At 56.6% G+C, this 25,891-nt stretch overlaps 1 protein-coding gene across 4 annotated transcripts in view; it reads right to left on the bottom strand.

Moving 5' to 3' along the window:
• Nucleotides 1–358: 358 nt before the first annotated feature.
• The window catches only part of PDE9A (phosphodiesterase 9A), an 89,174-nt gene continuing 63,641 nt past the window's right edge, over nt 359–25,891 (bottom strand). For 3 of the 4 annotated variants that reach the window (XM_036876878.2, XM_036876881.2, XM_036876882.2), the window contains 13 exons: nt 24,770–24,854; nt 18,496–18,577; nt 16,711–16,785; nt 13,180–13,266; nt 12,118–12,222; nt 11,777–11,859; nt 10,604–10,760; nt 7,864–7,977; nt 5,508–5,612; nt 4,666–4,794; nt 3,262–3,357; nt 1,631–1,733; nt 359–888 (listed from right to left, as the gene is read on the bottom strand). In XM_036876878.2, coding sequence (XP_036732773.2) covers nt 1,647–1,733; nt 3,262–3,357; nt 4,666–4,794; nt 5,508–5,612; nt 7,864–7,977; nt 10,604–10,760; nt 11,777–11,859; nt 12,118–12,222; nt 13,180–13,266; nt 16,711–16,785; nt 18,496–18,577; nt 24,770–24,854 — 1,205 coding nt within the window. In that variant the 3' untranslated portion in view covers nt 359–888; nt 1,631–1,646. The remainder of the gene's footprint in view (nt 889–1,630; nt 1,734–3,261; nt 3,358–4,665; nt 4,795–5,507; nt 5,613–7,863; nt 7,978–10,603; nt 10,761–11,776; nt 11,860–12,117; nt 12,223–13,179; nt 13,267–16,710; nt 16,786–18,495; nt 18,578–24,769; nt 24,855–25,891) is intronic. The other variant, XM_036876879.2, reaches the window with a different exon arrangement.

The raw sequence follows: 25,891 nt of genomic DNA, 5'->3' as shown, positions 1-25,891 counted from the left end.
GGGGCTGAGAGCTCAGGCAAGGGCCACCTGTCCAAGCTTGACCACCAAGCTGGGGGTTGGCCCTCCCTTTGTGGGCACAGTGCCGCCCAGAACTTCCCCAGTGCTTGTACCTAAAACCTAGGCAGGAAGACAGGATGGCTCTCCCTGCACCCGAGGCAGACCCCCTCCAGGGCACACATACACTAGCTCCTTTTCTTATCTGCCAATTTAATGTTAAATTCCCACCCGCCTGTAAGAGGACGCCAGCCCTGTGGCATGTTCATGCCCATGGACTTCCCCAGCGCTGCCTCAGTCTGAGTGTGTGGCCTTGGCACCGCGACCCCCCGCCCACAAACAGAATACGTGCACATCCTTGCACTCTGGGCACCGGGCTGACATTTAATTTTGAATGTATACAGGGTGCGCACACGGCACCGCACCGGGCAATCATTCTGATCCATCTGATCAAAGCTCGGGGTCCTTCATCTCCACACGAGGACAGGGGAGGTGTCCGTGGTTTGCAGCAGCCCCGGCACAGATGCCCCTACCAAAGAAAAGTGCAGTACCCATTTCTGTATAAGAATATATTATTTAAAAGATAGTTTAAAAATAAAAATTCTGTACAGCATCAAGAAATTCCCTTTTCCTTTTTTTTTTTTTTTTTTAATATCCATGAACAAAACAGTTCTTAGAAAGTGTGGTCTGGCGGTGCAGCTGCTGAAAACGCGCTCGCCTCTGAGTGGCGGAGTCCCATGGAGCTCAGCCGCCTGATCCAGGCCGCAGCCCATCTGCTGCTGTCTGCAGGCTCGGTCTGCTGGGAGGAGAAGGACTACTGGGCTCGTTTCTGTTGGGATGAAAAATGCTCAGGAGACATCACACACACGTCACAGGATCACACACAGACAACGCCTAAAAAACAAAGGCATTGGACATACTCTTGACCATGTTTAGGCAAAATCAAACAATTTTGATCCCTCTGCCTAGCCATTAAAAGATATGATCTGACTGGAAAAGGAAAAGCCACCAATTACTAAGCACTTTGGACATGCCAGCGTCCTGCCCGTTTCACTGCTAACACACCGGCAGAAATGCTGTTGCTCCGTCCAGCTGGAGCCTGGGCACTGAGGCTCAGACATGTGAGACACTCGTGCCCGCCCCTCAGCTTGTAACTGGCAGAGCGCGGTGTGTTGAGGGCTGGAACCTGCCATCGCTCCTCTTGCAAAACCGAATCCAGTTCTCTTGCCCTGAGCCTGAGCGCTCTACACCTGGGAATCTCGGATGATCCTTTAGACACCAGAGGGCTGTGACCTTACCACGCGGGGGCCAGATGGGCTGGTTTGCCTTTTGCAAAGGCTGAACGAACGGCTGGTAGTAACAGGTGCACGGGAGCACGCTTACAAAAGCAAATACTTGCTTTTTATTTTTGAAAAGCTTTTAAAGAGTGTTTTCCCTTATAAGAGGTGCCAATGGCTAATTATCGACCTTTTCTATTAGCTAATGCATGTCTCCCTTTCAGGGCCTAATTGTAGTAATTATATGCAAGAAATGCAAGTTTCACATCCTTAAAAATATGAAGACTTTCTCTGCCCCCTCTTCTCCCTCTTCCCACAGATTTTCAGTACGATCCCCGCTTGAGTCTGAATTATCGTACCCACTGAGATGCCGACTCAGACAACATTATCTTCGCTGTTTTTCACATCCCTGCTTTTCTCTCTTGACCTGTCGGCGCCTCCAGATGTCAGGCTCTCAGTCCTCTGTAACCAGGACAGAGCACACACAAGGCACAGATCAGGCTCCAGGAGGCAGCAAGCACGCGTCTGCATGTCTGCCTAAGAGCTTCCTATCGGTGCAAGATGCCTGAACCATGTAACGGGGTCGGACGTCTACAACCTTGGTGTGCCAGAGCACACAGGGCATGAGCTGTTTACACGCATCTGTGTGCACGAGCTGCCCGCCCTGCTGTTGGGGCCTCACCGCTCATGGCCACTGTCTGGTGCTTGGACAAGGAGCTCGCCACTGGCCACAGCATTCAGCCCCAGAGGCCTGGTGGCAGGAAGTGAGGACCCAAGGCCCTTCTGCCTTTTCTGGGGTCTGTTCTTTCTGGGGGTGGGAAGGCACCTTGGAGGGTCCTAGGGGCCCCCACTGGGCAGCCAGGCCTGGGCTGTCTAGACCCAAGGCCTTCATGGAGATGCTCGTGGATGCCCTGGGGACCAGCCAGGGGGAGACCTGCTCTGGCATCTATTCTCTGAATCACTTGCTCTTAGGTGTTCGGAGTCTCAGGACTTCTCTGTGACCTGGTAGAAGACTTCATCTAGAGAAACCGGTTGCCAGTGGACTCGTAAGCATTTATTGAGCACCAACAGTATGCCCAGTATTGTGTATCACAAAGCAGTTTGAGGGAGAGAGAGCTACAACTCAGCTTTCAGTGGGGGCCTGGGGGGCATTCCTGATGGCGAGGAAGGGGTGTGTGGGCACAGTAACTGGGGGCACCCTGCCTGAAGAGAGTGTGCAGTACGGGTTGGGGGAGTGATGCTGGCCAAGGCCGGATGGGGACAAATCACGAGGCGGGGACACTGTTCTACCTATACTGGGACCCCTGGGTAGGGGGCTGGGAGGGTGGTCCAAGGGGAGGCCTGGATGGCTGGAGGTCAGGTGGGGATGTCCATGGGGTCCCAAGAGGCAGGGGGCCCTGAAGCAGAGGTCTGCACACACTGGGGTCGGGACTTGGCCAGAGCAGTGCAGGGGCTTTGCGGAAACCCTCTGAACTGGCTCTGAGCTGGGGACCTGGACCTTCCCTGAACGGTACCAATCCCAGCAGTGATGCAAAGCCAGACTGTCTCCCTGACCCCTGGGAGGGGCCAGGTTGCCATGCCGAGAGCGCCGTGGCCCAGCACCAGGCCACGGATGGTGGCTTTCCCAGTGCCGCCCCCCTCGCTAAACGAGGCCAGCTCTGGGGACGGGAGGACAGGGCCCCACCAGGGGCCAGACGCTGCTCTGAGGGGTCCACGGTGTGTGAGCTGCTGACACACTCGGCTGCCTTTTGTGGGGGCACAGCCTTGTGTCGTGTGCCTCCCTCAAAGGAGCAGAGGACCGGGTGTCCTCGGCCTGTGTGGCCGGGTTTGCTGAGGGTACAGGCCCCCTCATTCCACCGGCCGGCTTTCTGGTGGGGCGGCCGTGAGCTCCTATCGGAGGGCCCTGCTCCCAGGCCAGGTGTGTGGAGTGTGGCTTGCCTGTGACCTGCCCGCCACAAGGAAGACCATGTTTCTAAATGGCGCATTTTACCTCCCTCGCGTCGTCGTCCATTTGCTTCAGCTCTGCATAATGATCTCTGGATTCCCAGAGGGGCTGCAGCACGAATTCCTTCACCCCTGGGAAGAGCTGCAGAGAGACAACGGTTCACTCAGTCCATCATCCCCGTGGCGATGGAACACGTTTGAGAGAAACGGGTGTCAGGCCCTCTGCATTTCAGGGCGTCACACAGAGGGTCCGCGCCATGCAGGCAGAGGCATCCAGACCGAGGTTCTCAGGCCGCGTGAAGCCCCCCAACAGGCCACCACCCACCACCCACCGTTTCCAGGGTCCCCTCTCTTTCCTGCTTTCACATATCACAGGGACCTGGCAAAAACCACTCATTCCCCTACCTCCTGTGTCCCGCTGTCGGTGCCGCAGTTTCCCACCTTCCAAACGCCAACCTTGCCCATTAGCCCCGAGGGCCCACAGGCCAGAGGAATGAGGCCGTTCCCACTGTGTGGCCTAGGGCCTCCGCTGCCACTCACACCCTCTGCCCTGGCGCCACGGCTCTGTGCTCCCGCCCGCCGCTCACACCCCACATGTCCCCTGGTGAACGTTCCTTTGTCTGGGTCTCAGCTCAGGGGGGCTACCTCCACTTGGAGCCCTCCGTAGCCCCTGATGCCAGCCCCTTCTGCCCTGATCCCCAGCACAGCCCGGTTCCTGCAGGAGGTGGCAGGGGCCAGGGCCCTCCTTGTAGGATTGCACAGCCGCTAGCACTTGCTGCACTGGACAGCTCTGAGGTTTGGGGAAGGGAAGCTATGGATAGGAGGGCAAGTTCCCAGGGAAGTAAAAGTCTATGGGGTGTGAGGAAGGAGGCTCTGAGGTAGATCTGTAGATTGGCGGGGTGACGCGGGGCCGAGCTGGGGAGCCCTAGATGAAGCAATGGGCTCAGAGGTGGAGGTTTGAAGAAAGGTGAGGGCCAGGGACTGTGGGCTGTCCTGCAACACAGGAGTGCCAGGGAGGGTGGGGCTGAGTGCCCTGTGCTGGGGGCATGGGGAGCCATAGAAGGTTCAGGAGAGAGAGAGAGAGAGAGAGAGAGAGAGAGAGAGAGAGAGAGAGTCTGCTGAACAGCAAGCTGGTGACAGCTGTGTGCTGGGTGCAGTATGGGCAGGTTAGGAGTTTCTTCTGAGGGTGAAGATGAGAAGGGCTGGCAGGGGCTCCCAGCTGGTGCATGGAGGGAGTGGGGGCACTGTGGGGAGGGTCTCTGTGGGAGTGAGCAGGGTGGGGAAACCCGGTGATGATCTGGACATGTTGGAGGGGGAACTGCCATTAGGCAGGGGCTGGGCAGGCAGTCACAGCACACAGGCATGTGTGAGCGCCTGTGTGTAAGCGTGTGAGTACACACACGAGTGTGATCTGTCATGCATCATCCAGCACGTGGTGGTGGCCGCTCACCTCGGTCACTGTTTCAAACATTGGGATCAGGACGAACTTGATGAACCCAATCTGGGCCGTGGCTTTGGTCACTTTGTCCCGGTCCATGAAAGGGGCCACAGGAAGGCCTTCTGCTTTCTCGCGGTCGCTCTGTGGGGATGCAGGAGATGGCAACGTTAAGGGAGGCACACCACGAAATCTGGAGAACTCTGAGGGTCACTGCTCTTGGAGAAATACAGGTGGACATGCCACCAGCAGCCCAAGCCACCAGCCCACCCGAGGTACACTAGCGGCGACAGGGACGGATGGGCAGCCACAACTTGGGGGCCAGCTGGAGCGCTTACGGGGCCGAGGGCAGGGCACAGCAGGGGTCAGCGAAGTGGAGCCAGGGCTGCTGGGAGGCAGGAGAGGCCACAGATCCGCCGTGTCCTGGGCCCACTGAGTGGCCGTAGGGAGCAGCTGACTGTCCCCCCAGCCACTCCAGTCAGGCTGGCGTGGCTCTCTGCCTGGGGGCTTCCCCACGGCCATGGCAGGCTGACCCGCCTGCTCTCTCCCACCCTGGGGCTCCCTCCTGCCTCTGCAGCTCTAGCTTCCTGGCTTCCGGGCCATCTGCCCTACGCGTCCATCCCTACCAGCCGCTCAGTGAGCGGTCACAGAGGGCAGTTTTACATTAGCTTCTCCAGGCTGTCACTGCCCCTTGTGTCTCGAATTATAACCCATTCCATTTCTGACATCTGCCTGCAGGGACGGCTTTCTGGGGCCTGCAGAAACTGTCCACCCTGGCGCGCCCACCTTGTTTCAAATGGAGTCTGTCAAAGGGGCTGAGGAGAGTGACAGGTCTGGCTGCTCCGCGACGCTCTTACCTGCATAAAATATTCTTCTAATAAACAGTCTACCCAGGGTTCTGCAATTTCCATCGGGCGGACCTCATTAGAGATATCACAGCATTTTATCAAAATCATCTTCAGCTGAAAAAGAGGTCTGGCATGAGGCACGGACACAGGACACAGCGTATCCCGCTGCCGCCCCACGTGTGGGCCTGGGCTCCCGTCACGGGAGGGGTCGGGGAGGTGGTGCCGGTCAAGCCAGCTGCTGCCTCCCTCCAACGGTGCCGCTGGTGTGCCCACACGTGCGCACACACACAGAATGCGTCACTGGGAGGCAGAGGTTAAAGGGAAAAAAGGGACCCCTGGAGGTGGACGGTGCTGGGACCCCTGAGCCACCGCGTGGCCTCGCTGTCCCTGCCACCGACAGCAGAGTATATGCCCTTCAGGTCCTGCTCCAGCCCCTCCTTGCAGCCCTCCCAGCTGCCCCCTGCCTCTGATGGTGTCCCCCGCCCCCGCCTGGGGGGCCTTATCTCTTCGCCGCTGTTCCCCAGGTGGGGTCATGTTTCACCCTCCCAGAAGACTCCCCCCCTCCGAGCCTGGTGAGGTTCAGCACATGTAGGCCCCTCCAAAGGACATATGTCAGGCTCAAGGGCTCAGCCAGAGCATTTCCACCTGAACCAGTCAGGTGGGTGCCTTCAGGGGTGGCTGCAGAGGCCTGGCACCATGTGGCCTTGCCTGGCTCCGGGGGCAAATGACCATCATGGGGAAGGGCTGTTCTGCCCGTCGGGGTCTGCGGCTGACTGGGCGCAGGTGCACCGGCACGTGAACTCTGGCTGTGGGCCGGGTCTGCGTGGGCTGCCTGCCCCCAGCTCTTCCTGGAGGGAGGGCTGGGGAAGGTGATCTGCAAAGCTCATCGGCTTAACCTCAGGTGAACCCTGAGGTGATGTGGCTGCCCTTTGCCTGGGAACTGAGCCCGGCCTTTCTTGTCTCCCTGTGAGCAGTCAGCCTCCAGACTACAGGTGATTGCAGGGTTCTGCCCACAGGCCTTTGGGGAAGCTGGCTGCAGGCCCTGCTGTCCAGGGGGCTGCACAGAGCCCTCAGGCCTCCTATGGGGTCTTGGCTGCAGCCCCGTTCTCCACTTTGGCCCAGAACCTTGTCATTCCTGGCCTCCACTCTCAAACCCCAAGTCCATAAAGAGGCAGGGGCTTTTGTTCAGGCCCTGTCTGTGTGCGTGCCCCTGACCCTTGCCTGGTCCCGGGGTGTATGGAACACTGGGGAACACTGGGCACCTGGCCTCTTTCTCCCCTTCACTGGCACAGCTGCCGGGAGGGAGCAGAGGCGCACTTCCTGTTCCAAGTGACCAATGGACACTGGGCAGGAGACACTCTGGCCTCCCGCCCACCTCCCGTCTCTTAGGCTGGCCTTCCCTTACATTTCAGGTGGGAAACGGGCATCCGAAGGGCCTGGGCACGCTTCCCTCCCCACCCCCAGGGGCATCTGCACCTTCATCCTTCCTGACATCTGGGGGCAGCAGTGCCCACACTCCATGGGCATTGGGAGCCGGGCGTTGCACCCCAGGACTGTGGCCCTCTTCCACCTCTGGGAGGGGAGCTTCGGGAGGCGTGCTTCGGGAGGCCCTGCCTCTGGGGACACATTCTCCTGTGTTCAGTCATTGAAAATATGAGGGCCTCGCTTGTAGACTTTGTGTATTATCTACAATTCAGTTTTGTGGGGTGGATGGTCCCCTGAGGGCTTGGCCTACCAGGGACTGGATGGTCAGGAGGTCGGCTTGATCTGTCCTTGTTCATGACCTTCGAGTAAAGGAAAGTGATGGCATGGCACTGGCTTTAAAAGTGCCAGGATGCCAGAGGAGACTGAACGCTGAGACAAGGCTCACAACCCTGTCTCCGAAGATGGGAGGGATTTTCATGCCTTCTTTACTCCAAGGGCAGGCCCGGGTGCACCCTCCCACTGGGGGTGCTCCCTCCCCTTCTCTGATCTCCCTGGCTATGGGGGTGCCCAGAAGTGGGGGCCAGGTGGGGTGCTGCATCCTAAGGCATGGGGGTCCTGCCATCCCTGAGCTGCCCCACAAAGGCTGAGACTTGGTGTGTTTTCTGGGGCCTTGTCTTCGGGGAGAGCCCACCTTATTCTTAGGAAACCAGAGCGAGATGGCCTGCCTCACCGCTTAGCACTTTGAAACCAGAATTGGAAAACGCAGCCTCTAACCAGGACGGGGGCCGTGCCAGGGGGCATCCCTGGTAAGAAGTGTGACTTTGAAACCAGCTTTGACACTCACTCCAAGGCAAGGTTAACGACTGGTTTCTTGGTTTCCAGTCTGAGCTGAGGGGAGGCCCCTTCGGCAGCTGTCCCAGAGACGCTTACACCTACTTACAAGGGTCACGTGCTCCTCGTTGCTGTAGTCAAAATTCTTCATTGTTTCTTTAAAAGAATCCATAATTTCTGCGTGGCGTGCCATGTCAGTGGCCAAGATCAATGTGATCATCCCCTGAATAGTGAAAGAGCAAAGGGTTAACACCTGCACAACCCCAACAATCACTCAGTGAGCACTGTGTGTACCGAGCCCTTGGTACACAGCACTAGGTCCTCATGCCAGTGCTACGTGTGTGGCTAAGTCACTGTCCTAAGTCTTAAGATAAACAGACTGAGACTTAACCTGGACTTCAAGCCCCAGTGGGTGTTAGTGACCCCCACATGCTGTGTCCTTGCTGAGCGCAGCCCCATCCGGGCCTGCCAGGACAGCCCACTTGCACATGGCAAGCCTAACATTGTGCTTCCTCATGACGTGTAGCAGGTTTCAGCCAAGGACACATGCCTCCCCTTGATCTAGTAACCTAGATACATGGTTTGTTCCTTCCAGATCTTCTTGGACGTCAGTAACTGGTTTTTCAGGAATATTTTTTCCTATTGTCTAATCTGTATGCAATTATATGTGTGTACATTGCTTGGGAACGATCAAAGTCAGATTATATTTAACAGCATTCTTCCATTAACAATCTGCACATGAGAATGCAATGATTTTTAAAATATAAATATTTTATTACCTTGTTAACCAAAAATTGCCTTAGGAGAAGTAGTATAATTTGAAATCATGAGCATCCACGATCCAATCATGCATCCACTTACCCACCTATCAATTCATCCATCTACCTATCCATCCGCCTGTGCACTCATCCGACCATCCATCCATCATCTGTCCGTGCATCCATGCATCCCACATTTACAGAACACATATCTGTGTTGGGTAGGATATTGTACTTTTCCAAAAAAACAAACCCAGAAGCATCACGTACAAGCTCAAATGGGTCAGCGCAGATCCTCTCAAATATATCTGGGGAGGGGAGACATCACTGGCATTTGAATAGTGCAATTTCTCTGTAAAAATCTAATTGTGTTATTAGTGAAGGATCTATTCCCACGAGGAGTTATCCCTCAAAATACTCAAGGACAAAATATTATTAAAAATTGGGACAAGTGATTTTGCCCACATAAATAGCCTCATTTTAATGTAAGTAAAGTGTCTGAGGCAGGACGATGCTGGTGTGTCCCCATGGCAGGCAGCGTGAAGGTCCAGTCTGTGGGGCACTGCTCTGCAGCCAGGCGCCCTCCCTCCCTCTGGGGTGCTGCTCTGATCCCCGAGCAGTGGGAAGGCTGGCCCCCTCTTCACGGCTTGGCCCTTCGCCTACTGCAGAGGATGATTTGCTGTGTAACCACAGCACCATGGGGCACCTGCGTGCTGGGTGGTTCTGTAAACACAGTACAGAGGCCAGAAAGGCCATCGATGAAAGGGAAGTTAATTGTCCCGGGAACTGGTGATTCAGTGGTGACTGTAATTAGGCACCGCATTTAGTTCTGAACTTCCTGGAAGTGTGAATAAATGGGGAAACAAGGGTTTATGAGGCTGCTGCTGTGATAAAGGGAAGCACATCAGTTCTCCAGGAGGGAGGTGAGAGTTTTCCCAGCACCGGATTCCAGTCTTCATCGGGTGCGTCTTGAAGCAAAGCCACCCACATGGAAACGAGGCAGGGCAGCTCACGGGGCTCCCATGAAGACGGCTCTGAGCACGGCACCCTGCGGCTGCCATACAAAGTACCACGTTCTGCATGATTCAGAGCAGAAAGGGAACTCTCTCACGGTCTGGAGCCGGAAGTCTGAAATCCAGGTGTGGGCAGGGCTGTGCCCCCCTGGAAGGCTCTAGGCGGGTAAAGCTCCTGGTCTCTTCCAGCTTCCACGGCCCAGGCAGTCCTCGGCCTGTGTCCACGTCACTCCCATCTCTGCCTCCGTGTTCATGCGGCCTTCCTCCGTGAATCTTCTCTTGCCTTTGTGGGTCTCACGAGGACGACTGTTGTTGGGTTTAGGGCCCAGCTGGATAATCCAAGCTCATCTTAACTGGACATCCTAACTAATCACAGCTGCAAAGACCCCATTCAAATAAGGCCACATTCACAGGCCTGGGGGTCAGGGGGCACACATGCCTTCTTTTGGTGGGGAGGGAGGTGCTATCACTCAACCGACTACCCCCCAGGAGATCACGCTGATATCGTCCCCCTGCTGAGAATGCCAGGCAGAGTGCAGGGTGGTTGGTGCTCAGGGGGACCGGAGTGTGGGTGGGTGCTATTTTCAGGGAGTTGCAAGTTCTCGAGGACAGGCGGCTACTCTCGTCCTCCTCACAAGGGTCTCTTGTCTGAAGGGGGTCGCGGGCCTGCCTGGTCCTGGGGGGGCCGGAGACAGCTGCCAGGGCCTGCTAGGTTGGTGCGGGCTGTCGTCGGGGCCTGGCTGTACTCCCCAGCTCTTCGGTGAGTTACCTGACCTCCACGAGCTGCCCTCCCTGGGCTGCCAAGGAGGAAGGACGTGTCTCAGAGGGTTAAGTTAAATGGGGAGTACGAGGTGCAGGTCAATGGACTCCCACATATGCATGCCACGGACACACTTCTTGGGAGCCGCTGGGCCTTGCAGGAGACGGGGCAGGAGGGCCAGTTCCCCAGGGCCCCTGGTGGGCACTGTTGTGACAGGGAGCTTCTGGGAGCCACTGGAGAGGGGGTTTCTACTCTGTGGTGGTGGTCACTGTGTCCCCAGAAGTCCCCCCACTCTGCAGTCGGAGGCCCCCCACACACCTGTCTGATCTGCTTGAACCCATCTGCCTGCACATTGGAGAAGATGTTGCACTCAGGTTGGGCAAGGATCTGGAAGGCCACGGCACAGTGGTGGTTCTCCAGGGGCGAGATGTCATTGTAGCGGACGGCCAGCTCTGTGCGGGCGTTGATCTGGTACCTGGAATCGGGGAGAGGGCCAAGGGGGCCTCAGGCGCCCACACTCGGAAGCACCTCACAGCACCAAGGTGTGTGGGTGGCGGCCGCAGAGGCAGGAGGCAAGCCCGATGCGCTTGGCCCGCTCCAGCACTTGCTCCTGGCCCTGCTGGCTCTGTGTGGACCCTGGAACTAGATCCCCCAGGTCTCTGCAGTCCCGCGGGAAGGCACCGCCCCTAAGCCTCAGCTTTTCCCTCTTACTAGCCCTATGGGGGTCAGGTCTTCTGTCACGGCACCTTGCAAAACCTTTCAGTACATGCAAAGGCAGACATTTGGGAGAAGAATTAGATGTGTTTTCCCATCAGATGCTCTCTTCCAGGCCCCTCTGCTGGCTTGTGCTTTGCACATCACTGTGAGGGTGAAATGAGGGACTGGTGGCCACCGCGACAGCCTCCTTTGCGGAGCACAGACTTCCACACCCCGGAATCTGCTCTGGTCCTGACAAGTGACAGTAAGGCTCTAGGCGCGTCTGATGTCATTGCACATACAAGTTTGACGGAAGGAACGGCTGCGTCGCTAGGACACACACCTGTGCCTCACGGCTGGCTTGGCAGTTACGTGGGGCGGAGCTCTGTGCCCTTGGCCCCCAGAGGCGGGAGTGGGCCAGTGCTCCAGAAAGCCTGTCCCGTACTGGCCCCCGCGGCCCCCCTCCTGCCCGTCCCCTCGCTCAGCCCTAGCTGCCCGCCCGCCTGTCCCGTGCAGGCCTCACTCCCTGCTTCAGGGTGCGGGGGTGGTGTGAGGGGGGCTCTGGTACTGCCAGGGCTCTGCCTGTGCAGATGCGGAGCCTGGGTCCAGGACCGAGAAGGGGTACGGCAGCCCTTGGGGTTTGATAACCTCCCAGAGTGGGAGCTGTGTCCTGGGGCTGGTGAAGCTGCCGCTCACAGCCCCACCTTGGAGTGGGTCCAAGCGCTGAGCTGAGAAGCTCTCCTCTGATACCCAGGGTGCCCTTTAAAAGGAAAAGAGAGAGGAAACCTCACGTACGTGTTGTTGTATCCTGGGTGATCCAAATCATGGCAGATGGCCGCTGTCATCAGGGTCAAGATATCCATTTGGGAAAATTTCTCCTGGATTAGAGAGAGGGTGGGATGGGGTGGTGAGGGGCTGGGCTGTGGTGGGAAGGGATATGGGGAGGAGGAAGCCCCGTCCAGCGCTGGCCTGGTGGGGGGCACCTGCCCATCTCCCGGCAGGCTGAGGAGGGCCGGTGTGCACCTGCTCACAGAACCTGGGAGCAGCCTTGCCCATGGGGAGGGAGGAGCTGCTGAGGAGACCTGAGGCTTCCCTGCTGTGTGTAGGGCTGTGTCCTGGGCACCCCCGCATCCCACCTGGAGCCCGCAGAGCCCGATCATGCTGTACATCATCTGGGTCACACAGAAGCAGTGCCGGAAGTTGTGGAAAGGGTTGTTCCTGTAGTTGTCGTGCACACAGAGCTGCAAGAGAGACAGAGAGTCCCACCTTGCCCTGCTGCCGGTGGCAGAGGGTCCCGGCCTTGCCCCACCACCCGGTGCACCTGTGCGCCTGCACTGCCAGCTGCATTCCTGTGTTTGCTGAAGGGGAGCACCAGGTGGCCCAGGGGCCTGAGAGGTTCCAACAGGCGCCCCTCCGGCCCCAAGGAAAGGTGTGGGGCCAGGCTTTCACCCAGAGATGGGCTGAGGAGCCTCATGGGGATGTGGAGCTAGGGAGGGGCTCTGGGCCCCCCGTAGTCACCATCACACCTTTTAATATTTAAGCTTTTAGTAGTTGGTTCTGAGCAGTACTTTAAGAAAAGATCGCTAAACACACTCACACACATTCTCATACACACACCCCTTGACATACTTGCTCACACTCACACACACACTCACATGCAGCCACCACCCCCACAAATATGCCCACACCTGCACACTCACAGGTGCACACCCCTGTACACTCACTGGTGTGCTTACCTGTACACTCACCAGTATGCACACCTGTACACCTCACCGCCTATACACACATCAGTGTGGACATGCCTGTACACTCACTGGTGTGCATACCTGTACACTTACAGGTGTGTATGCTTGTACACCTCACTGGTGTGCATGCCTATACACTCACTGGTGTGCATGCCTATACACTCACTGGTGTGTATGCCTGTCCACTCACCGGTGTGCACACACACATGCACACTGCTGCTTTAGGAGCTACTGCTTCCTTAGGTTTTTAATAATTTCCTCACTCACTGGAGCAGGTGCTTAGCAGTAAGGAGCGCTCTGGGGACACACAGACTGGCTGGATGTCCCCACAGAACTCTCACCTCTTGCCTCCCTTGGTAGGCAGCCCAGTGCCACTGGGAAGGCACCAGACTGTCCGTTCTCCTGTAACCGAGGACCCTGTCCAGGAGGGACAGGAGGGGGCCTGCCACCTACCAGCCACCTCTTGAGCGTGACGGGGTTGATGCTGAAGTCCCTGACCAGGCCAAGGTCATGGTACATGTGCTCCAAGCAGCTCAGCATCTGCGGGCACACGAGCACAGGGTGTCAGTGTGGGCGGCCGCTGGCCCTGGGTTCCACCGCCCTCCACAGTCATGGAGATGCTGCAGGGCAGCCGGGCAGCTTCTGCAGGCCTGCCCCCAGAAGGGGAGCCCTGCCTTCTGGAGCCCGCTAGAGCGAAGCTGTTAACTGGGGGCTTCAGGACCCCACAGAGGGGAAGTGGGGGTTTGAAAAAGCAGCCGGGGTTCAGAAGTCAACAGAATTCTATGCAAGAGGGACAGTGATTGGAGGCGGCACTCTCCTCCCAAGGACCACATCAGGGACGATTTTACTGATTTCCACACCGGAGACACAACCTCAGGGTGTCAGCACGCACTCTGAGGCCCTGGGATGCAGCTCCATCTAAGCACGGGCTCTCCCTGCTTGAGCCTGGGTACGAAGAGGCTTTAATGACTTGCCTCCCAAACAAGCTTCGCTATGCCCATCTGGCTCGTGGGCACTAGGCAAGCTTTTGACTGTGTCACTTGCAGCGTCTGGGAGGTAAGCCTCCCGGTGCGAGCTTCTCCCCCCAGTCGTATCCCATGGAGCTGTCTTCTGTGGAAACCCTGTTCGAGCTGAAACAGATTTGTTTTCAGTCCCAAAGAGGATTTATTGTCACTGTTTAAATATAGCTCAGAGCTTTGGAGCTAATTAAGCTAAAGAAGAAAGATTAAATGATTTTTATAAAGTGAGAGTTTGACAAAGTGGGCTTTGCTTTCTGGGGAGGCAGGTCTCAGATGGAGAGCCCAGGGAGAAGGAGGATGAGCAGAACAGGGACAACTTCCATCCCCGGGGGCGCAGGGCTCCCCGGCCCAGGGCCGCACACCTGGGCCCTGCCCCCTGCCTCACCAGCGCTCTCCTGCTGTGGAGGTAGGCAGGCCCTGCCGGCTCCAGGGACAGCTCCCCGGTGGCCTGTTTACTGTTTGACCTCTTCCCCAAAGGGTGTGTTATGGACTGCACGGTCTCCCTGAGTCAGTGTGCTGAGGTCCTAACCTCCCTGTGTGACTGTTTGGAAAGAGGGTTTTTCAAGAGGTCACATGTATGGAAGGTCACATGAGGTCATGGAGGTGGGTCCTGGGCCACTAGGACTGGTGTCCTCAGAAGAAGAGGAGACTGGGACACAGACACGTGCAGAGGGACGACCACGTGAGGACACGGGGAGCAGAGGGCCCTTTACATGCCCGGAAGAGAGGCCTCAGGAGCCACCCCTGCCCGCACGTGGATCCCGGACTCGCAGGTTCCAAGATGTGAGACAGTAAGTCGCTGCTGTTTAAGTGGCGTGTCTGCGGCCCGTCCCAGCAGCCCTGGGGAACTATGCAGGATGCCCTACCACACGTCCAGCTTTCCCTGTTACACAGTCTGTGAGAATGGGAAACACTGCGGCATCCACGGGAGCTTTGGAAGGAACCCCCATGGGAGCAGAGACCACTGTGGCATTGCACAAACTGGAGTCCCACAGGCCCCACGTGGGGGCTGGGATGTCCCAGGTGGGATGAGCCTGCAGCTAACTGCACACTCTCTTCTTCGAGGGGACGGAACCGATGTGCACCGGGCAGACTCCCCCTCCCCCGCCCCACCAGTCCATACGCCGTTCTGGCAATCCCGGGAAGCTGAGATGTTTGCTGTGAAATCAGAGGCAAGACTTGGAGATGATCGGCAGACAAAACCATCTGGTGCCACTTATGTGGCGGCTCTGGAGCAAAAGCAACTCCTCTGTGCGTCTGTTCCTGCGCTGGCAGCCCGGGACGCCGTGGCAGGCTGGGCTGGGTGTGGGGGTGGGCATGGAGGACTCATGGGGGGCCAGGAGTCCCATAGCCCCAGGCCGGTGCTCGCGCTGCCACGCGGGAGAGCTGACACGGCAGCGAAGGGGCACAAGCGCACCGTGAGGTCATTTCCTCATCTGGTGTGTGACCCAGAGGACGCCGGGCTGGGCCCAGCAAAGCCTCCACTCGAGGGGAGAGGGTGAGCGCCACCATGGGGTCCTGATCCTGTTCTCGGGGGGCGCGGCTGTGGGTGGCCAGATGTGGTTTGGAGGACGGGTGGGCTGTTGAAGTTTTCCAATGTCCCTTTAGTCATCCTCTTTGCCGCCCACGGTCCAAAACTCATGGCATCCTCAGATTCGCCAGCAGCAGGGCACCTGTATGGTGGCATCTCTGGATTGTCACCGCAGGCAGTTCGACACTTTATGGGAACACTGGAACCTCATGCCAGGCTCCCTGTGCTGTTGATTTGCTGCGGGTGGGCATGTGAGGAAGGACAGACAGGCAGCTTTCCCGTCAGGCATGTGCGAATCCTGCCTCTCAACCTGGAGGCTGTGATCTCTCTGGCTAAAAGCGGTGCTGTGCTTAGACAGAGACAGTGACAGTGAGCTGGCAGCAATGCCTACTTCCACATCTGTGCTGGGCTGTCAGGGCCTGGCTTTGCCCTTACTCCCTGAGGGCCGGAGCCTGAGCCGGCTCAGGGGTGTGGCCCTTCCAGATGCACCCCAGTGGCGGTGCCTGTCCACCTGCTGGAGGCTGGCATCTGCACGCCATTGTGCCCACCTGCCTATGGGCAGGCATTGGTCCAGCCTGGGCCCCCTGTTCAGTGGGAGCCTGTGAGGCACGAGGTCCCTTTGAAGATATAACTTGTGGTCTTGGCCCGGCTGCCTCCCACACTCTGTCACTTCCAGTCACTCATTGATGTGGCAGGTGGTGGCTGCACACTTAACATGCCTCCTGCTCCATTAACACCCATGCTGCCGTCCTCCTGCTAGCTGGTGGCACACACTGGACACCCGGCTCAATGCTGCTGCAGGATGAGCCCTCAGAAGGAGGCAGGCGACTCCTCTCGCGGGGCCCAGGTTGGGTGGATGGGATCAGGCTCTCCAGCCGGTGGTGCTGAGGTGTCCTCCGTGTGGGGTCCCACGTGAATGAAGGCATGCACGCAGTAGTTAGAGATGCCGGTGCCCAGGCCCTCGCACTGCACGGATGCCCAGGGCACCAAGGCCCTCTCCCGCAGATGCCACAGCTGCCAAGGGCGTCACCTCTGCTTCCTGAGTCCTGCAGTCCTCTGGTCTGGTTGCGGCATGGCTCTCGGCAGAGCTCTCTGGCTGAGGTCTGTCTGGAGGGAACACTTCTCCAAAGTGTGGCCGTTAGCCCCGCATGCTCTTGCCAGCCAGGAGGGCATTCCCGTGCCCGGCACAAGGCCCTGGGGGACTTGGTGGTGCTCACGAGGGTGTTTCCGGGGCTCATGGCCTCAGGTCCCTGGGACCCTTGCGGCTCCTGCACATTCCCACCTGCTCTCTACTCCGCAGCCCCCTTCCTGAGGTGACCGACAGTCAGTTTGAGCTAAAACCCGGAGAATCAAACTCAAAACAAGAAAAGGAAGAGAGGACAAAGAATGGAAGGGGATGAGAGAGCAAGCTGGGCTGGGAGGCCCCTCACTCACCTCGTTGGGCTCCCAAAGCCAGACGTCGAAGGTGGGCTTCCGCAGGGCCTCCACGGTCTCTGGGGAGAGCAGGTACTGGGGGGAACAGGAGGCAGGCATCAGCCGGGCTCCCACGCCCCGTGCTGACACAGGCCCTGACCTCAGGCAGGGGCTGCATGTTTCCTCCACCTTTGGCCCCCCATCAAAGACACTGGTGTCCAGACTCAAAGACTACATCCTGCAAGAAGTCTGGCAGGGGCAAAACCCTAAGACAGAGGCCCATCAGCGGCTGCGGGGTGGAGGCTCCAGGAAGGGGCGCCTTGGGTGCCAGCAGAGTTTGGGGTGATGGGAGCATCGTCCATCTTGACGTGTGGAGGCACCTCCCTCCTGTATAAGCTCACGAGCCCCCAGGGCCCTGTGCCTACAGAACATGACACCCCCCTCAAACCTGCCTCTGAGGAAAGACAATAAGGTGAAGTCAAGGGAAGAAAATCTACGTGGCCTAAATTCAAATTATGGCTAAGGAGCTGTTCTGAGTCTCTATTTTGGGGAACCTGTCACTAGTTTAGCTGCAGGCTGAGACAGCACGCTGGCAGTGGGGTGCCGGCTCCATGGAACACCAGAGTTTAGGTTAAAACTCAGCGGAAACAGGATTCTGTGATTGTAGACATCAGATGGTCCCTGAGAGCTAATCCTGAAACACTCGATATACAATTGGCCCTCGAACCAACCTGGATTTGAGCTGTGCAGGCCCACTTATACGCAGATTTGTTCAATAAATAAATGTGGTGGAAAATTTTTTAGAGATTTTTGAGAATTTGAAAAAAATTCTTTTCTTTAGCTTACTGTGTTGTAAGAATACAGTATGTACCATGTAAATCTGTTAATCGACTGCTTATGTCATCAGTAAGGCTTCTGGTCAACAGGAGGCTATTAGTAGTTAAGTTCTGGGGGAACCGAAAGTTGTTTCTGCATTTCTGACCATGCGGGGGTCGGTGCCCCTCACCACTGGGTTCTTTAAGGGTCAGCTGTAGTCTTGTGCTTTTTTTTTAAAGGAATTGCAATGGGGGACTGACACCTTTTGTTATGGACTCAGGCTGGGCCCCATGACTCAGGGCCAGGTCATGAGAGATTTCGGTCACATCCTCCTGCAGGAAAAAGCACTAGGTGTCCCTGAAAACGATACTTCACATTTGGGCCCAAGTAAAGAACCCCAGAAGAGGCAGCTCTGGAAGGCTCCCTGGCAGGCGGGATGGTGGGTGGAGGGGCTTCACTCCCTCCCAAGCTGACGGCATTGCTGAGCTGGGAGAGCAACATCCCAAGACCCTTCTGCCGTAGTAGTCCAATGACTCCCCACTCAGTTCCCAGGCACCACTGCTTTAACAAGGACCTGGGATCTCTCGCAACCGAGGAATCTCCTGGGACAAAAAATGCAAAACCTCTCATAACTATGTTCGGGGACAGAACATCCAATGAAGCAGATTTAAAATAATTTAGTTCCAACTTAAAGTTCTTTAATATAGCATTTGAGTGCAAAAATCATTCACCAAGTCAGCAACGGGGGGCCTGATGGACACCGAGAGCTATTCCCTTCCTGCAAGTGAGGTTCCATCTGGGACCACTTCTGCTGAACAAACGTCAGAGAGAAAAAGCATTCTGCCTTGGAAAAGCAGGAGTTCCACTGCTCAGGGCCAGGGTGGGAGCTGTTTTTGCAAATGTGCAGAGAGCAGGGGCCAGCCAGGAATTCAGGGTGGCTGAGGGTGGGGACCGTGTGCCCTGGGACTGTGGACCCAGATTTCGCGTTACCTTGGGATATGTGGGGACATCACGTGGAGGCATCAGCTTCTTGGTGTTATCCAGAAAACTATGCTTACAGGGACAGCTGGTCCTAAGGGGAAAAAGAGATTAGTCCTGGCATGGCCAGAAGCTGTTGGTGGTGAGGACGCGTCAGAGCAAAAACAAACACCTCTCCAAACGAAACCAAACCAACCCAAACTCACAAAACCCTTCAGTCTTAGTTATGGGACAGCAAGTCACAAAACCAGGGATGGCACATTGCTACACCTTCAGGGACCCCACCTGGACCTCCCGAGATAATACTGGGCTCTAGGAAAACATGCCATCTTCACTTCAGACAAGCTTTAAAAAATCCTTTTTTAATGATGCCAGCAAAATACTTGTACTCTAAAACATTCAAACAACACAGAAGTAGACGGGTAGGAAAAAAAATTTTTTCCCTACTTAACCCATTGTTTTCCTCTAAATCTCACTGGAAATACCTTGCTAAGTTTGGGGTATCCTTCCAGAATTTTCCTAGGCATGCACACACAGACAGTCTTTAAACAAAGATGGAATTATGCCAAATTTACTCTTTTGTAACTTGTTTTTTTCACTTAGCCCATCACAAACTCATTTGTGTTGCTCCACAGACCCAATTTAATTAGGAAGCAGTCCTCCTCTGGAACTGTGGGGTGCAGCCCTGCCCTGTGCGAGCAGTCTGGATTCCAATCTTGGGCCTTTCGGAGGTCCCCAATTTTCCCCACGACATCCATGTTGAGAGAAGACTTTGCTATCTGACTGTTTTTCTTCATTACTTAATATCGAGGTATCCCACATAAGAACAGAACAACATGAGCCAGGTATGTTTTGGTGGGAAAGGCCCCTTCTGCCAACAGGGGACAGTGGCCGACCTGGCTGTCCCGGGGGACTGGATGTGGGTTGGGGAGCCACCCCAGGAGATCTGGCCACTCCATGTCCCACTTCCCCACCTGGGGACCTTAAGTCTCTTGGGCATGGACATGCTCTCTACCTTCCCAGGGGAGCATGGTGGGGGGCCACCCCCAGCCCCCTGAGACTCCTAGGCTGGTGTGCAGGGAGCCGACCATTGGTGTGCACCAGTGCAAGATCCTGTGATTTGTAAATAAGGTTCCAGCTTCTGGAAGAGCAATTTAATACCTTAGAGTTTGAGCCTGAAGGAGCGTAATTAGGCCTCCCCAAGATACACTCATCAGCATGTGGACTATTCTGAGCTGAGGGCAATCAAGACCCCGTGGGCTCAAGAGAAAGTCCTACCCCTCCCTAACTACTTAGGAAAAACTAAGTTGGGGCTTTCCCTAAATAGGGCTTATTACCAGAAATAAATTGTAGCTCGGTGACCCATCCATATGGAGGGCAGACATCTCATTACCAAACACCTGCTCTTCGTACTGCCCCGCGCCTCGCCCCCTCCCCCTGCAGCCCCCATCTATCCATTCCTGAGCTCAGGGTGGTGTAGATACCTCATTGTCTCTTTCTGTCTTTAAATCTCTCATGTATGTGGGGTTCCTCTACGTACAAAATTAAATAATTTGACTTTCTCCTGTTAATCTGTCTCAGTTTGATTCTTAGACCAGTGAGAAGAACCTTGAAGAGTAGAGGAAAATGTTTCCTTCCCATCAAGCCATAGAAAAATTCATATCCTTTAAGCCTGTTCATCTACTCTGGGGAATTTAAGAAAAGAATCACACATACTGTTCTGCACAGAGGTATTCATCACTGCATTACCTGTTTTTACAAAAATACAAAACCAAGCGAGAAGCTACCTAAATGTCTCCAAATGGGAAGAAATTTAGACCATTACGGTACATCAACAAGATGGACTATCTTGTGACCCTTAAGATAATTATGAGTGTTGAGTGGAGTGACAGAACTTTATGTTAAAAGGGGAAAAGAAATGATTGCCTACAGGCTGTACTGAAAGGTGATGCAAAACTCACCAAGGTCTGAGGGAAAAGGACCAGTCGGTGGGTGAAAAATGAGAGCTGCCCTGTGTCCTTCTGGGAAAACACACAAGCTGCATGCTAGCTACACTGGATTGGCTTATTGCTCATAGTGTCGTAAGGGAAAAACGATTATGACACAGTGTTCCTTGGTTATTTTTCAAAACCAGCTACTATATATAGAAAACATCTGGGAAGCGCAGAGCCCAGCCTTCCCTCGGGGGCACCGCTCCCTCTGTCATTACTGGAGGCTCGTCCCCACCTCCATAGGGTCTGGAGGTTTCACAAGGACCGTGCAACTTGCGAACTCACAATAAGAAGTCTATTTTTCCATTTTGAAGAGCCCTCGGTTTTTTTTTCTCGACATGCTGCTGTTTCTCCCCTCAACCCAATGCCAAAGTCACCTGGCTTGCTCCTGGCAGCTCACGTGTGGAGGGGGAGTTAAAGCGACTTTGTAAGAGTCACGAATGAGCCAGTAACAGGTGCCAACCAAGCGACTGCCACGGTCACCCTGTAAACGAGAAGTCCCACCAAGATATTTCTGAGCAGTGACAAACTTGGTGTATGCACGTGAGAAGACAGATACATCATCTCTGTTTTTCCGCTTCTGACTTCTTCCCGATAAACACCCGCGCGTGTGCTGTCTGAGTAGGTTGCGGGCATTTCCCAGCAGGGCGGTGGAAGCTTTCACCAAACAAGACGGCTTAACTGCTGGATTCCAGGTGCTTCCTTGAAAATCCCAGCATTGGGAGCATCTGCTGGGTATCTGGCGACTCCTGCCAGGGCCTCCCCACCTCAGCCAGGCTCCCCCACCTGCTGCTTCCGCATCCCATTGCCACGGGAACCAGCATCCTCCAGCCAACAAGAGCACCTGGCACAGTGCCTCTTCTTTCCATTGTCTTTGGGGCTTATTTCTGCTTTCACTTCCTGGGCTCCCAGCCTGCCCTCCCCTGGGGCTCAGGCTGGTGGTCATTTGTCCCCTGCAAGCTCCACTCTGGGCGGGTGTGGCGCTCAGCAGGGCCTGGCCCTGTCCTGATGTGAGCAGGGAACCAGGCCTCTTTGCTCTTGGCGGTAAATGCTTTTCTCTTGGAGGCTGTCTCAGAGGAGCGCAGAGAGACCTGCTGTGGGTGCTTGTGAGCTTCTGCTCGACAGACTGCTACCTGTTACTGCTGGGGAGCAAAGGCAGCCCTGGTTCGGGCAGACCCCGGCTCTGAAGCCCTGCTGGGGTGCCCGTATGAGGGTGGAGGTGGTTGGGTGCTTCAGGCTCATTAGCCATTCCCGCCAGCACAGGGCTGGGCTCAACCCGGCCTGGTGCCTCTGTGCTCCTCTCTGCCCTCCAAAGAGGCAGCATCGCCACCTGGCTGGGCTGACATCGCTGGAAAGGGCTGCTCGGGGGAGGGGGTTGATTTCTCCTGCGGGTGCAGGCAGAGGCCTGCGTTAACCAGTGTGCTCCCCTGCCGGCAACGAGACACAAGGGGCAATGAGGATGGCTTGTTCTGTCTGAGTTCAGTTCCCTCCAAGACTTCAGAAGGCTGGTTTGTGGGCACACAGGGGGCTGTGGCCAGGGCCCAGGGTCCAAGGCAGGCAATGCAGCTGTGGGGCAGACCTGGATTTCCCTGAGGCGCTGGCGCACTCTGGTTTTGAGTGCAGACTCGCCCTGCCCGTCTCGCAGGCAGGGTGCAGCTGTAACTGTGCTGAGCGTGCTGCCTCTGGCCGCGGCGAGAGCCCAGGAACCTTCTCTTTAGACTGTGGTGCTGTGAGCATGAACGGTGCTCCTCCTGGGGGCGAGGAGGGGTGCCTCATTACCCCCAGGAGCCTGTGCCTGCTGCACCCTGCCCCCACCCACTAGTCTGGGGCCTACAGTGGGCCCCTGCTCTCGGCTCCCGGGGCGGCTTCCTCCCATGTGTTCTGAAATCAGGTGCATCTCCCCCACATAGTGTGTTGTGGGATGAATTGTGTCCCCCCAGTCATATGGTGAAGCCCTAAGGCCAGTGCCTATGACTGTGACCTGCTTTGACAATGAGGGTTGTTACAGTTCAGATGTGGCCGTACAGGAGTAGGGTGGGCCCTCATCTGATATGACTGGTGACCTTTAAAAAGGGCACATTTGGACATAGAAACACACACAAGATCGTCATGTGAAGGAGGCAGAGACCAGAGTGATGCCTCTGCAAGCCGGGGACCCCGAGATCTGCTAGCACCCCCCAGAAACCAGGAGAGAGGCCCGGGCAGCTCATGCCCCTGGGCTACAGAGGAGCATGGCCTTACTGACACCTTGAGCCCAGACCCATGGCCTTCAGACTGTGAGGACATATTTCTGCTGTTCAAAGTCTCCTGGGCTGTGACGCTCATTACAGCAGCCTGGGAAACTCAGACAACCTGGACAAATTTAGCGTTTTCCGTTGCAACCTGTCCCGCAGGCAGAGCCAGCAGCCACGCCAGGAGTGGTACAGCCTCCCTGTTCCGGCCGTGCTTCCATGCATGGAAGGGGAGGACGGAAGAGGGGCCGAGGGTGACCGGGACACGGCAGGGGCGGGACAGCAAGGCTGTGGCTCACGACTCACCCTGGCTGCTCCGGGCAGGCGGCAGGATTAAGCCGGAGAAGGGACGAGAGGCTGTCTTCTAAAACCACCCCCCACAGGGGCTCTGTGGGCGCAGCATGTTCACAGGCGGGGCAGTGCCCACAGGGGCGGGCAGACCAAGGCAGCCCCATTCCAGCCTGAGTGCCACACCGTCTGGCGGTGGGCTGGGCTGAGAGGCCACGTTCAGGGAGCCTTAGCTTTAGGCTGAGGACGAGCTCAGGTTTTGATTTTCTTCCCCTGATGCTGCTGGATGAGGCTGGCAGAGCTGGGCTCACAGTCAGGGGGCAGCTGCCCCAGGCGGCTCCTTGGGTACGTGGCCTGTGGGCACTAGAATGGGCCACCACCCTCTCTTCTCAGTGGACGTGGCACTTGGCCACAGGCAGCCAGTCTGAGGCCAGTGGAGAGGGGCTTGGGCTAAGCATGGGCAAGGGGCCTAGGTAACTGGCTTTTCTCACTTGGACTTTAGGACAACTGGCCATAGATGGAGGCCCAGCACGTGGCAGCCAGGGCACAGGGAAGCCAGAGGGCTGAGCCGAGCCGTGCAGATCCTGAGCCCAAGGGTGATGCCATGACCAGGGCACAGTCATCCTGTCGCTGCTGGGCCAGGTCCAGCCCCAGGCGCCCAGGAGTGTGGCTGCCCAGGCAACAGTAGGGCTCTCTCCAGGTCGTATGCGGACGCTGTCTCCTGTCCCCTAAAAGCCTCCCACTACCAGGACGGAGAAGATGAATTTCCACTCACGGTTTCCTGTGGTCACAAACGCCTTTGCCCTGACTTCCCCCAAATCATATAGGATGAGACATCCCCAAATCCAAATCAACTGCCATGTAAGTGTGACATGCCTACAGCATGGTCCCAGTAAGACACACGCTAATGTGTGACTGGCTGCATCCCCTCACCTCCTGTTCTTGAAGCCCCTTCACACAGCCACACTCTGCACTATGCAGGCTGCCCTCAATTTTTTAAAATCAGGGAACCATCTTCAAAATGTTAGGGACCGTCCCTTGGACTACTCGTTGTGTTTCTTGGGTATACGGTCCCCGTTAGATCCCCCTGAGGTCCAGTGGTGACAAGCCACCCTATTACCACTCGGTCCCTTGCGTGGGTTGCTATGGGCATGAAGGGAAGCAGGGGTGAGCCAGGCCTGTGAGCAGAGAGCCCAACCTTCCCCCCACGCCCCCGTGTCTGCAGTCTGCAGTGACCACGATTCTGGAAGCGGGTCTCACTGCGCAACCCCCACATCTGAAGGGGTCTAATGAAGCCTGGGCATTTTTTCACCAGTTCGCCTCCCCAGCAGGACAGGTGATGTTTGTGTCCGGCACAGCACCTGCCCCCACCTGCTGCTCTGTACCGTGGGGACGCCAGCATGGAAGTGGGGCCTCTGGGGCACCAGGATGCTGGTCCCCTGTAAGCCAAATGCCTTTTTCCTCCCTTTCTTTACTGTTCCTTTTCTTTAAAATCAGCGTCAGCGTGTCTGCAGCTGGGTAAGTCGGCGCTCCCCAGGAGCTGCGGGAGGACCCCCCTCTCAGGGGAAGTCACTCTCCAGCCCACCTGCCCCAAGCCGCCCTTTATGATAATAAGAAAGCTGTGTGGTTGAGAAGCAAATCCCCAGTGGAGCCGGGCTGCCCCCAGCTGCATTCGACCCAGCGAGAGCCGGATGGGACAGCTCTGGTCTGCTTTCTGGAAACCAGGCCCCCTCCCCGTGCGCCCCTGTGCCCACAGGCTCACGGCCCAGACCTCACCTGTTGCTCCTGGCCGCCAGCTCCTCCTTCATCTCTTTAATGTCTCTCTTGCATTTCTCAATCTCCACCACTTTCAGGCCTTCCACTGGCGACAAAGAGAAACAAGAGGGTTACCATGGATACACCAAGGGGAGCCTGCCAGGCTGGTAGGTGCCCACAGCTCTGGGCCCAGGCTCTCTGTCCCTGAGAGGGCAGCTGGCTCGGGGCAGCGGTTCCCGTCCCCACCCCTGTGCTGATATTGGGCTCGCACCACACTTGGCTCAGCCATGACCAAGTGGTGTCGCAGGCCCGCTCCGAGGCCCCAGGGGCACCACTGTGTTCAGATGTGTGGTTTCTCAGGCAGAAGCCCCCCCACCCCCTCCTCACTCCCCACTCGCCTTGCACCCACTTCTCTCTGTACTTCTGAGCACCAGCCGAGGATGGGGGACAAAGAAGTGTCTTTTCTCAAAAAGAAAAGACACGGGGGAACTGTGGTCCTGGTGCACTGAAATGCAGACAGCCTGAGGTCTGCACAGGCCGCAGGATGAAAGCTTTGCATCTTCAGGCCCTCCGTGGAGCAGTAGCTAGGAGGAAGTGCGGGCTTACAACGGAGGAGAAGCAAACAGGCTGGGTGAGGGACTAGCAGAACCCGGGCCTGACGACATTCCGCAGTCCTGCTGCGGCGGTGCCTTAACAGGCAGGATGTGCTCATCCTCAGAGCACACTGGGGCTCAGGCCATCAGGCCGCTGCTCAGCTTCAACACTCTCTCTCTGGCAGCTGCACATGCAGCCCAGGAACGCCGCTGTGGAGCGAGAGTGCGGGAAAGGCCTTCAGATTGAGCCCGTTCATAAGAAACAAAAGATGAGCTTTGCTATTTTGTAATCACACCTCAATGTTTATGCAAAAAGATGACACCCACAATGCTACTTTCTTCCCTCTTTCCTCCAGCATGGTTTGAATATGGCTAAAAATAAAATGCAAGTGATTTTTAAAGGAAAATTAGAGCATCCCAGTGATTTCTGCTGGTTTCTAACAGTGCCTCCCACCCCCCAGGGACGCGGAGGCCCCAGAACACATGTCGGGAGAAGCGCCTTGAGGGCAGCATGCTGGCAGCCCAGCTGGGACCAGAACCTTCCGAAGCT

This window comes from Manis pentadactyla, chromosome 1, assembly GCF_030020395.1.
Source record: "Manis pentadactyla isolate mManPen7 chromosome 1, mManPen7.hap1, whole genome shotgun sequence".
Taxonomy (NCBI): Eukaryota; Metazoa; Chordata; class Mammalia; order Pholidota; family Manidae; genus Manis; species Manis pentadactyla.
This window is presented reverse-complemented; position numbering and strand designations above follow the sequence as displayed.